Here is a 12,866-nt window from a genome sequence, read left to right on the forward strand (position 1 = left end):
AGGGGGAGAGAGAGAGAGAAAGAGGCAGAAAGAGAGAGAGAATGGGCATATCAGGGCCTCCAGCCACTGTAAATAAACTTCAGACACATGCGCCACCTTGTGCATCTGGCTTTTGTGGGTCCTGGGGAGTTGAACCTGGGTCCTTTGGCTTTGCAGGCAAGTGCCTTAAGTGCTAAGCCATCTCTCCAGCCCCTTATTTTCTTTTTTTATATTTAATGGAGAGGCAGAGAGAAGGGGGGAGAGAGAGCTTTTCTTTTCTTTCTTCCTTCCTTCCTTCCTTCTTTCCTTTCCTTCCTCTTCTTCACCCTTCTTCTCTTTGGTGACCTAGTAGGTTTAACTGAGATCCGTTGAGTTTCAATGGGATAGATTACATGAACAAAGGTGAGAGGTTATTTACAACAACATGGGCAATTTACCAATGGCTACACCACTGAAAACAATATCTCCCTTCCTCAGCAAACATTAACTGCCAATAGCTCCACAGGGAAGGGTGGGGACTCATGGTATTCATAACAGAACGTTGATAGCCCCAATCTTCTGCAGGTGATCACAGCTGATGTGAGTTCACGATGTAATGGATATGGCCCCTCTCTTTATTGACTTAAAACTTTTTGTTTAGAAAAAAATTGAAAGTAGCAGGAGTTTAAAATAATGGAAAGATGGGATGGAGAGATAAGGACTCATATTCGATTCTCCAGGTCCCATGTAAGACAGACACTCAGTGAGTGACATAGGCACACAAGGTTGCACATGCTCACAAGGGGGTACACGTGCCTGGAGTTCAATTGTAGTGGCTGAAGCCCTGGCACACTAATTCTTTCTCTCTCTTACTCTCTTACATAAAAAGGCCAGTCTTTTGTGATTGCCTCAAAAATAAAATAATACAAAGAGAGCTAGAGAGTTAGTTCAGTGGTTAAGTCACTTGACTGCAAAGCCTGATGGCCAGGGTTTGATTATCCAATACCCACATATAGCCAGATGCACAGAGTGGCACATGCATCTGGAGTTTTTTTTGCAGTGGCATAGGCCCTGGTGCTCCTATTCTCTCTCTCTCTCTTTCTCCCTCACTCTCTCTCAGCAGTCCTCCTGTCTCAGCCTCCCAAGTGCTGGGATTATATGTGTGAGCTACCACATCAGGCTATTCCATATTTTTCATGGTTAAATTATTTTTTTGCATTCCTGACAAGAGTATCTCTAGGCAAATATTGTTTTTCTTTATATTCTACATTAGGAGACATGATGGCTGATGTCCTATTACTGAAAATGTTAACACTGATCACTTAGCTAAGAACCTACCTCTTTCTTCTAAGAATACAGTAGCCTAGCTGGGCTTGATGGCTTAAGTCTGTAATCCCAGCACTCATGAGACTGCACTAGAAGAATCATTACTAGTTTGAGGCCATAATGGACTACAAAGTGAGTGCCAAGCCAGCCTGGGCTACAGAGAGATCCTGCATCAAAAATACCAAACCAAACCAACTAAAACAAAATGAATTTAGCGGTCCATAGGCAGTTCTGAAAAAGACCTCTCCATTTTCTGGATATTAAATGAAAGACAACAATACATTTCTTCCCATAGTCCTCTGCCCAGTCCAACTCCTACTTATCCTAAAGATCTCAGCTTAACTTCTTAGTCACTGCACTGTGATACCTTCTGTTACAGTAGTTGGCTTCCTGAAATCATTAAGCAAAAAAGCTCTGGAGTCAGGCATTATGCCTGCCTTATTCACCAAACATTTATTCCAGGATCCAGAACAATGCCTGACATAAAGCAGATGATAGGCAAATAGAGCATGGGAGAATCACACTCAAGTAAGTGTGCAATGATTTCATATCTCACATCCTCAGAATTTGCCCCCAAATGTCAGGGCCCGTGTGGGTATCATTTACAGTTACACTGGCTATACCGAGAGCCTGTGTCCAATCATTTTCAAGATGTATACCCTGGAAAATCTGTAACCTTGGTCCTTACCTGACCTCTGGCCTTATTTCAGATTAAGAATCTTAAAATTGGGCTAGAGAGATGGCTTAGTGGTTAAGGCGTTTGTCTGCAAAACCAAAGGATCCCGGTTTGACTCTCCGGGACCCACGTAAGGCAGATGAACAAGGGGGTGCATGCATCTAGAGTTCATTTGCAGTGGCTAGAGGCCCTAGCATGCCCATTCTCTCTCTTAAATAAATAAATAAAATATATTAAAAAGTTGGGCAGGGCATGGTGGTGCATGCCTTTAATCCTAGCACTTGAGAGGTAGAAGTAGGAGGATCACCATGTGTTCGAGGCCACCCTGAGACTACGTAGTAAATTCCAGGTCAGCCTGAGCTAGAGTGGGACCCTACCTCAAAAAAAAAAAAAAAGGAAGAAAAAGATGGGTTGGAGAGATGGCTTATCGGTTAAGGCACTTGCCTGCAAAGTGTAAGAACTCATGTTCTGATCTCCAGTCCCATATAAGCCAGATGCACACTGATGCAATCGCACAATGTCACACATGTGCACCTGGGGGTGCACACATCTAGAGTTTGTTTGCAGTGGCTGAAGGCCCTGGAGCACCCATTCTCTTTCTCTCTCTCTCTCCCTCTTTCTCTTTCTCTTTCTCTTTCTCTCTCAAATAAAACAAGTTTTCCCACCCCAAAATAGAATCTAAAAGTTAAAAGGAGAGGAAGAGGCTGGATAGATGACTCAGCTGTTAAGGCACTTTTGTGCAAATCCTAAGGACCTGGGTTCAATTCCCAAGTACCCATGTAAGCCAGATGCACAAGGTGGTACGTGCATCTGGAATTCATTTGCAGTGGCTAAAGTCCCCTGGTACATCCATTCTATCTGTCCCCTCATAAATACATACATACATACATACATACTTTTAAAAGAGGGGAAGAAGGGGACCTCAAAGCTTATATTAAAAAAAAATTTATTTATTTGCAAGTAGAGAGAGAGAGAAACAGAGAGAGAATGAATATGCCAGGGCTCTTAGCCACTGCAAATAAACTCCAGACACATCTGCCACCTTGTGCATCTGGCTTTATGTGGGTACTGGGTACCTGGTCCTTAGATTTTGAAGGCAAGTGCCTTAACTGCTGAGCCATCTCTCCAACCCAGAGCTCATCTTTTTAACTGCCTTATTAATAGTTAAGGAAATGAACCTGGGAGATGTGTGTGTGTGTGTGTGTGTGTGTGTGTGTGTGTGTACACATGCATGTACTTGACACCAAGGGACTCTTCAGGTGTTGTTCCTTACATGCTATCCACCTTTCTTGAGATAGTCTCTCTCTGACCTAGAACTTACTAAATAGGATGACACTGTGGCCAGCAAGCTGATCTACCTGTGTCTGCCTCCCCCATGCTGGATTACAAGAGTGAGCCACCATATTTTTATATGGTTACTGGAAATCAAACTCAGATCCTCATGCTTAGAGGAAGATACTTTAGCACCTGAGCTATCACCCCCAGCTCTTAGATCCAGCAGTTCTTGAGAAGGGGCTTACCCACAGTCACCAGAATATTGCTTCCAAGCTAGGACTTCGAAGGGTCATCAAGCTCAGTTTCTATAGGAAACACCAGACAGATGCCCCCTCATAGGATGCCCTTGGCATCCGGGGCTGGGGCAGTAGCTCTGTACTCAGTAGCTTTCAGGAGGACTTGTTGGACTGGATGGAGTCTGTGTTTTTCCAGTGTTTAATTGCACCCAGTATGGTTTATCTCTCTCCCTTTTCCTTCAGAACAATGTTAGGTCATACTCTTATTATCCCAGTATTATAGATGATGAAACTGAAACCCTCGTTCAGGGTCACAGAGGAAAAAAGGTACAGACAAAAGGAATTTAACTCCAGGTGCTTTGACATTGAGTCCATGATCTTAGCACTCTGCTATTCCACACTTTCTCCTTGTCTATAAAGGGAAATCATGGAACCTAGTGTCATTTGGAAAAGGTCATTTCTAACCACAGACCAGGAGTTAAGACCTTATTCTTTGAACTTAGAGCTGGGTATGAATCATGTTACTTTCTAGGAACATGGCCTTGACAAATCATTTAGCTTTCCTGGGCTCACAGCATTGGAAGCATTGAACAAGAGAATTCTTTTGGATGTAGCTGTGTTCTTGGTGTATTGTGATGGCTCACATTGGCAGCACCTTTAATATCTCATGGTTGATGGAGAAGTTCTATTCTAAGTAACAGATGCCATTTCAGGTCTCTATGGAACATGGAAAAGCATTTAACCTTTCCTTCTGGAGCTCCCATTTGGACTCTGTGGTAAAACAGAGAGCACAAGTGCTGAGAGTTCCTTAGACCTTGGAAATTGGGATTGAGGATTTAGGAAGATTCTCTGATTCCACAAGATCCAGATCTAACAGCTCACTGAACCTCTATGTTGCCATATGGCATATTGCTATGTTCATCTCTCAAAGTTCACCCTGGAAGCCACACCTATCTCTCCCTGAAAGCCTATAGGCCTGGGTCACTGTCCCTGGCTGTGACTCAGGCATAGGTGTGAAGTTAGTCAAGGCCAAGAAGTCCTGTGTGCTCAGCATTTTCATAGTTCTGTTCTCCCTGGGAAATCCTACTCCATTCTTATCTCTGGGAAGGACATAGTTCTATTAATAGTAATTAGAAGTTGAGTGGAAGAGGAGGAAGATGGTGCGGGTTAGGATCTGTGTTGCCCCTGAATAACCACCAAGTCAGACTTTTAGCCTCCATTGCCTTCAAAATTCTGGGCAACAGTTACAATCCTGTGTTGTTGGGCTATGAAATGACAAAAGGAACTTCTAAGGGCTCTACTGAACTTCCATAGCCCTAGAAACATCCCTCTGATCTTTGGGCTCTCGTTAGAAGATTTGAGATAAGCACTACCAAATAAGATGGAAGATGATCAGCTACATTTGCCCTTTAAATATTTTATTATTTATTTATTTTTATGCAGACATAGAGGGAGAAAAGAGAGACAGAATGAGCACTCCATGGCCTCTGACCACTGAAAATGAACTCCAGATGTATGTGCCACTCTGTACATCTGGGCTTTATGTGAATACTGGGGAATCAAACCCAGGTCATTAGGCTTTGCAGGCAAACACCTTAACTGCTGAGCCATCTCTCCATCCTGTCATTTGGCTTTTAGATAAACAGAGAATGTTTTAGTACAAGTATGTCCCAAGTGGCACATACTTCATAAAATAATTTATTATTTACCTGAAAATCTAATTTAACTGGGCTTTTGTATTTTTATTTTTATTTTATTTTATTTTATTTTGACTATCTCATTTTTTTTTAATTTAATTTATTAGTTTTCTTTTCAGTAAATACAGGCAGTTTGGTACCATTATTTAGGCTCATCTGTGATCTACCCCCTCCCATTAGACCCTCCTTATTATTGAAAATGGGTCGTGCATTGTGGAGTTAGCCCCCAGTTATTAGTATGATAAATGTCTCTGAAAATCATGACCCAACATGTAACTCTGACATTCTTTCCGCCCCCTCTTCCGCAAGATTTCCCTGAGCCATGTTGGGTTCATTTTTGGTCTGCTTCAGTGCTGAGGTGTTGGGGGCCTCTGAGGCTCTGGCTCTCTGATTTGGTAGGAGTTGATTTTTCTCTGCATTGATCTCCTTCCCCTTTGTGCTGGTATCCAGTTCACAGGAAAACATCACCCTTGCTTATTTCGCCAGTTGTCCTTAGTTTCAGTTGGGCCCCTTCTGAGGTATGTTGGGGCAGCTCTCTTCTTAGGATCTGCATCTATCTGGAAAAGAGAAGCAGATTCTCCAACGGAGAGTAAGTTAGCACCCAGAAAATTGAGATAACACTTACTTTTTTGATAGACAGTTTGATAGGTGTAGGCCCTCTTATACCCCGTGATTGATGGTAGCTTGATATTGTAGAGTGGGCTTGTGTTTGGGTATGGTTCTGACTTGTTTCCCAGCTCCAGCTAAGGGTCTAGTACCACTGAGTGGATCAGTTAGCCAAATCAAGAGCAATTGATTCCTCACCATGGCTGTGTACCACTATTGCACTTGTGTGGGTATCACATCCGGTTAATTGTTGCTACTTAGGTTAAACAATATTCTACTTGCCAATCAATATTTACTTCTCCTAGCAGCACAGTCCATGCAGCTATCTGTCCCTTTGTATCACGTTCACTGTGTGTCTCTGACACCTAGTCTTGTGCCTGGGACTGAGTGGGTACTCACTGCAGTGGACTGAATGAGTGACTAAATAAGTGACGGCTCTTTGGGGCTCTGCTGTGGCTTACCAACTCCATTTCTGAAGGCTGAGCCAGGGAGGACTGCCAATTCCAGGAACTCTCTAGTCTGCCTCTGTTCTCCCTTCCTGGAGACCTCAAGAAGGACACCATCCATCACTCTGACTTTACCACAGGGGAAAGTGAGGAGGTGTCCTGAGAAGCCCCTGAAGCCAGTAATGACAAATTCTTTCCTTTCTAACACCCCAGTTTGTCACTTGACTCACACTATGGCTTGAATTGTGGGTTCATGTTTAACAGTACACCCAACTAAACGGAGTTCCTAATAAGAATAACCTCATAGAACTGTTCTTGACATATTCAGTGCTTGACACAGAGCCAAGGCTCAATCAACATGAAAGGAGTGGATGAATGAATCAATTGATGACTAATTCAATGATCAATTAATGAATGAGTAGCTGTACTACTTACCAACAAGGGGCTTGTCCAGAAATGAGGAAGAGAATATCTCTATGTGGCAGGGCTGGTGAGATAATATATGTGAGTTGTCTGGCTCTGAGCCTAGTATACCCTGATTATTCAATAGATAATGGATCTCACAATGGGGTTCAAAGAGCTTAGCACCATGAATGTATGAAAAGGAGAACTAGGGATTAGAGAATGGGAAATAGAATTGCAGTGTAATTTAAATCTAAACTCTTAAACCAGCCATAGTGGTCCATGCTTATAATTCTAGCAGTCAGGAAGTTGAGGCAGGAGGAAAGTGAGTTCTGAGGCCACTTTCAGCTACACCGTGAATTACAGGCCAGCTATGACTGCATAGTGATCCTGACACTAAGTTAATTAATTAATTAATTTACAAAACCATAGCCAGGTGCCTGGAGAAATGGCTTAGCAGTTAAAGGCACTGTTGCAACATATGATGTACCAGGTTTGATTCCCCAGTACCCACAAAAATGCACAAAGTGGCACATGCATCTGGAGTTTATTTGCAGTGGCAAGAAGCTATGGTGTGTCTATTCTCTCTCTCTCTCTCTTTCTCTCTGTCTCTCCTTCTATCTAAACAAATAAATTTTTTAAAAATCTAGCTGGGCATGGATACATACATACCTTTAATCCCAGCACTTGAGAGGCAGAGATAGGGGGATCACTGTGAGTTTTTAGCCAGCCTGGGACTACAGAGTGAAAGGTCAGCTAGGATAGAGTGAGACCCTACCTTGGAAGTACCAAAAAAGAAAAATATTGTTTGAGTGGAATAGTTGATCCTATGAGGTTCTATGACATGGTTGTCTAGAATGTATATTATATTGCAAATACAAGATGATAACAATTGTGAGGATGTCTGTCATTTGATAGCTGGAGTGCTCATGATGGAGTTCCCAGGCTCAGTGGATGTGATGATCAATATTATTGTTAACTTGATAAGTTCTAGAATCTCCCAGGAGACAGACCTCTGTGAGAAAAGTTTTAGATTGAGTTAATTTGTGTGGGGCAATCTACTTGTCAATGGGCTGAGATTCTAGATAGGTTACATAAAAATGAGAGCAAACTAATCATCAGCATTCACTGCTCTTTGCTACCTGACTATGGATGCAATGTCAGCTGCTGCCTCCTGCTCCTGCCCTGTGATTTCCCCACTGTGCTGGTATGTAATTCCTCCAACTATAAGTCAAAAGGAACCCTTCTTCCCTTAAGTTAGTTTTGTCAGGGATTTGATCATAGAAACTTGACAAGTAGTTACAGTAGGAAAAAAGATTCTGGTAGGTTTAAAAATATCTGCCTCAGATGCAAACGAGACCCAAGTATTTGCTTTGCCAGTTAGAAGTAAATATTGCAAAACTGAACTGACTTCATGAAATGAATCTGAGCATGTCCCATCTTGATCTGTGCCCAGGTATTTGTCAGTGTCCTTGGAGAATAACACAGAACACTCACTGTCCTTGGCTAATGCTGCTTTAGAGATTTTGTGTAATCCTCAAATGCTAATTCAAGTAGAGCATTACCAGCTCCTCTTAATGCCTTTACCCTCCCTTTGCTTTGGAACTGCTTCACTGACCACAGTGCTGTTGTCTGTTTATTTAATTCCACCGTACATGGAAGATAACCCAAAAACACAGAGCATAACATTCAGAATTTATGAACTGTGGGGGAAATTCTGCAGTCTTAGTTCTAGAAGGTGACTCTATGAAACACATTTCATTCTCAGGACAGCACTCACTGTGAAAGTGTGGGTAGGCTCATGTCCTTCGAAATGTGGGAAGTCAAGAAACAGAAAGGCGTATTCTTTCAAGCATAGAAAAACAATCTAGCCTCTGTTTCGTCCTCCTGACCACATGGACTGCACCACAGCCTCTACTGGCTTCCTAAGTGCTGAGGTGAAGGTGTGTCCTCCTCTGCATTCCACAGCTTTGAGCCAAACCCTTATGTTCTGTATTACTGTATTACTCTCTCTTGCATCATTGCAACCAATACAGTCAGGGACAATTGAAGGGAGGAAGGATTGGTTTTGGCTTGTAATTTCAAACCTTTCAGTTCATTAGGATGGGGAAAGTGTGAAGGGACATAGGTTTGTACCATGCTGGTCAGCAAGCAAAGAAAGGTAATGCCTGTGTTGACTTTCTCCTCTCCCCCTTTTACCCTCTCTGGATCCTCAGCCTATATGGAATGGTGCTATGCATATTCAGGGGAGAGCTTCCCTCCTTACTTAATCTCCAGTAGAAGTATCCTCATAGCATACCCAAAGGGGTATGTTACTCATCTCCTAGGCACTTCTCAATCCAACTGAGTTAATAATCAAAACTAACTAGATGGGTTTAATCCCAGTATGCGGGAGGCAGAGATAAGAGGATTGCTGTGAGTTCGAGACCACCCTGAGACTATATAATGAATTCCAGGTCAGGCTGGGCTACAGGAGAGACCCTACCTTGAATAAAAAACAATTAACTTCTGGTCTAGAGAGATGGTTCAGCAGTTCAGGGCACTTCTTACATAAGCATGAGGGCATGGCCAAGCACATTTGGAACCACAGTCCCACAGGGGAATAGTGACCTCAGAATGGAATTAGTAAAGATAGACTTCAGCGCAAAAACAAGACCAGGTGGAGAGGCAATGGGGTGACTCACCAGACATTCCTCTTAGGTATCTATCTACAGGCAAGCAACACCTGACGCAGGCAGCTCCCACAATGCTGGGACGAACCTCCAAACCAGACAGTTTATGGAAGGAAGTGATTTATTTCAGGCTTACAGATCCAGGGGAAGCTCTATAACAGAAAAAGAGAAAAACCACCACCAGCACCACCAAATGCCAGAACAAAGCCAATAGGGATGCTGGCAGAGCTCACTGCATACCTTAGGCTAGAATTCAGCCAGGGACACCTTAGGGCTGGACCCAGGATCTGCCCACAGTGATGCTTCTAGCCAGGTGGAGATCCAAATTACAAGGTTTAATAAAAACATCTGATTCTATTGGGGGACGTATGTTCAAATTATTACAGCTCTGAATCTTAGTCACTTGGCATAGGCCTGACATGTAGTAGGGCTTCCATTGAGATTTGTGGAATGGCTGTGTGGTACTACAACCAGACTTTTAGAGAAGATGTAAGTACCCCACCTATGGTCCTGCAAGCAACCTTAGTTAAATTCAGTTGATCACAAATACACACACACACACACACACACACACACACACACACAGACACACACACACACACTTACCTACTATGGGTAAATAAATAACAACAAAAGGGGGGAAAAAAGCTAAAAATACCAAATCATTTTGCTGAAGACCAAGTTTGAGCTAGACCCAAGCTTAGCCTTATCAAGAGTTCTGTGAGAGGCAGTAGAGCTGAGCACAGGTTATAAAGACACCAACAAGTGTGGCATTAACTTTGAATTATAGGTCCCACTTCTGTAGGATGAGATAATGGTACCTAACTCAAAGGTTATTGGGAGGGTGAAAATGAAAGCATGCTAGTAAGTTCAATGCACACTGCCTGCTAGCAATCAATATGCTGTGCCTTCTGAGGTGCTTCCCCTTACTCCCTCTCAGCTCCCACTCAACTTTCTCTTTTGGGCTTCATTGGCATGAGCTTAGCAAAGCATTCTCATACCCTCCCTTTCTAGTCACTGCCCCCCCCCCCCAAATAACTTTGTGTGCACTTCCTCCATACCCTGCTGGGCTGCCCCTCAGGCCTTCTTCTACTGGATTTTTCAGGCTTCTATAGTCACCTCTAGTTGCCCTACCCTTGCCCAAAGAGAGGACGTAGAAATGCTTTCATTGCTTTGTCAATACCTTCACCATTCTTTTATATTAATTAATTAATTTATTTATTTGAGAGAGAACGAGGCAGATAGAAAAAAAGGGAGAAAGAGAGAAGGAAAGAGAATGGGTATGCCAGGGCCTCTTGCCACTGCAAACAAACTCCAGATACATGTGCTACCTTGTGCATCTGGTTTTACATAGGTACTGAGGATTTGAGCCCCAGCCATTAGGCTTGGCAGGCAAGTGCTGTAACTGCCAAGCCATTTCTCCAGCCCTGCTTTACTGTTCTTGTACTTCATTTGCCCACCTGTGTTTGTCTCTGCCTTCCTTTAGGATGAGCATTTCTGTGATTTTGTGGACAACCTCACAGAGTACCAGACCAAGAATATCTTGGCTTCCCCCATCATGAATGGGAAGGATGTGGTGGCTGTAATCATGGCTGTGAATAAAATAGATGAACCTCACTTCACCAAAGGAGATGAAGAGGTAAGACTACTTGAGAAACTTCTGGGGTAGGCTATCTTATGAAATATCCTAAGTCTTGTTATTTGGCTTGGCTTTAGTTTCCCTGTGTGAAGAAGGGAGATAAGCTAGGCATGGAAGCTCATACTTTGTGGTGGCTTGAATGTGGAAGTATGTCCCACATAGCCTGAGATATTTTTTTAATGGCTTTTCAAGGTAGGGTCTTACTGTAGTCCAGGCTGACCTGGAACTCACTATCCAGAGAGAGAGAGAGGGAAAGAGAGAAAGAGAATGGTCTCACCAGGGCCTAGCTGCTTCAAACAAAGTCCAGATGTATGTGCCACTTTGTGCATCTGGCTTATGTGGGTCCTGAGGAGTTGAACCTGGGTTCTTTGACTTTGCAGGCAAGTACCTTAACTTCTAAGGCATCTCTCCAACCTCTGAGGCATTTTTTAGTAAGCTTGAAACTTATGTCTCCAGCAGCCTGCTGGAGGAGCTGTCACTGAGGGCAGATCTTTTAGTCCCTAAGCTGTGTACAGAGCCTGTTTGTGCTTGCTGACTGTTGGTCATGTCTCTTTGCTATGGATCTATGGAAGTGAGCCAGCTTCTTCCACCATGATGGAACTTTCCCTGAATCTATAAACCTGAAATAAACCTTTCCTCCTATAAGCTGCTTCTGGTTGAGTGCATGTTCCAGAAATGAGAAAGTAACTGCAACAGAAAATTGGTACCAGGAGTGAGGTTATTGCTACAGTGAATCTGACTATGTGGGTTTCAGTCTTTTGGAACTTTATTGCAGGAGAAATGATGAAAGATTTGGTACTGTGGACTGGAGAAACCTTGCAGTTCTATAAGCAGAGATTTATTAACTATTCTGGTAAGCATTTGAAAATGCTAAATACAGAGAGAATTGTGGACTGTGGAGACTTGGGTTATGAACTTTTATAGGGGAAATGTGATAGCTTGAATTTATTCCCCCAAAAGACTCAACAGTTTAGTAAAACTTATAACTTGAAGTTCCAGCTACCTGATTGGAAGAGGTGTCACTGTGGGCAGATCCTGGGGTCCAGCCTTAAGGTGTTACTAGAGGCAGATCTGAATTCCAGCCTAAGGTATGCAGAATGAGTTCTGGAGGTTCTGCTTCTGCACACTTGTACTCTTGCTTGTTTGTGGTGCTGGCTGGCTGGTAGTAGCTTTTTGTCTTTGTGTGGGTCTGTGAAAGGGGCCAGTTTCTTCCACCATCAATGGAATTTCCCCTGGATCTATAAACTTCAAATAAATCCTTTCCTCCCATAAATTGTGCCTGGTTTGGAAGTTCATTCCAACAGAGTGGAGCTGAACTATGACAGAAAGAGATAACTTTGTTGGAAATGGGCTACTGGTAAAAAGGCTGGTTGCATTCCACCTATGCCCTAAGAATCTGAGCAAGGTTGACTTTAAAAGTAATGGACTGGGCTAGGCGTACTAGTGCATACCTTTTATCCTAGCACTTGGGAAGCAGAGGTAGGAGGACTGCCATGAGTTTGATGCTGCCCTGAAAATACAGAGTGAATTACAGGTCAGCATGGGCTAGAGTGAGACCCTATCATGAAAAACAACAACAAAAAAATGTAATGGACTGGCTGGGTGTGGTGGTGCATGTCTTTAATCCCAGCACAAAGGAGGCTGATGTAGGAGGATTGCTGTGAGTTTGAGGCCAGCCTGAGACTACATAATGAATTCCAGGTCAGCCTGGGCTATAGCAGCAGACCCTACCTCAAAAAAACAAATAAATTAATTAATTAAATTAAAGGACTAGTGTGCTTGGCAGAAGGTATAGAACAGAAAGATATGAAAAATGTACAGTTTATCACAGGAAAAAAATCAAGACAGGTTTGAAATTACAGGCACAGAGACAGGTTTTAAGTTACTGGAGCTAAAATTGTTAAGTTGATTACCACCATTAAAGGTGGGCCAA

General features: G+C 42.9%; 1 protein-coding gene across 1 annotated transcript in view; it reads left to right on the forward strand.

The window, feature by feature from the left end:
- Positions 1-12,866, forward strand: part of Pde6a (phosphodiesterase 6A) — a 114,345-nt gene that overhangs the window by 11,078 nt on the left and 90,401 nt on the right. Inside the window, exon 2 of the mRNA XM_004664767.2 lies at positions 10,781-10,933. Coding sequence (XP_004664824.1) covers positions 10,781-10,933 — 153 coding nt within the window. The remainder of the gene's footprint in view (positions 1-10,780; positions 10,934-12,866) is intronic.

The sequence above is a fragment of the Jaculus jaculus genome, chromosome 13 (assembly GCF_020740685.1).
Source record: "Jaculus jaculus isolate mJacJac1 chromosome 13, mJacJac1.mat.Y.cur, whole genome shotgun sequence".
NCBI lineage: Eukaryota > Metazoa > Chordata > Mammalia > Rodentia > Dipodidae > Jaculus > Jaculus jaculus.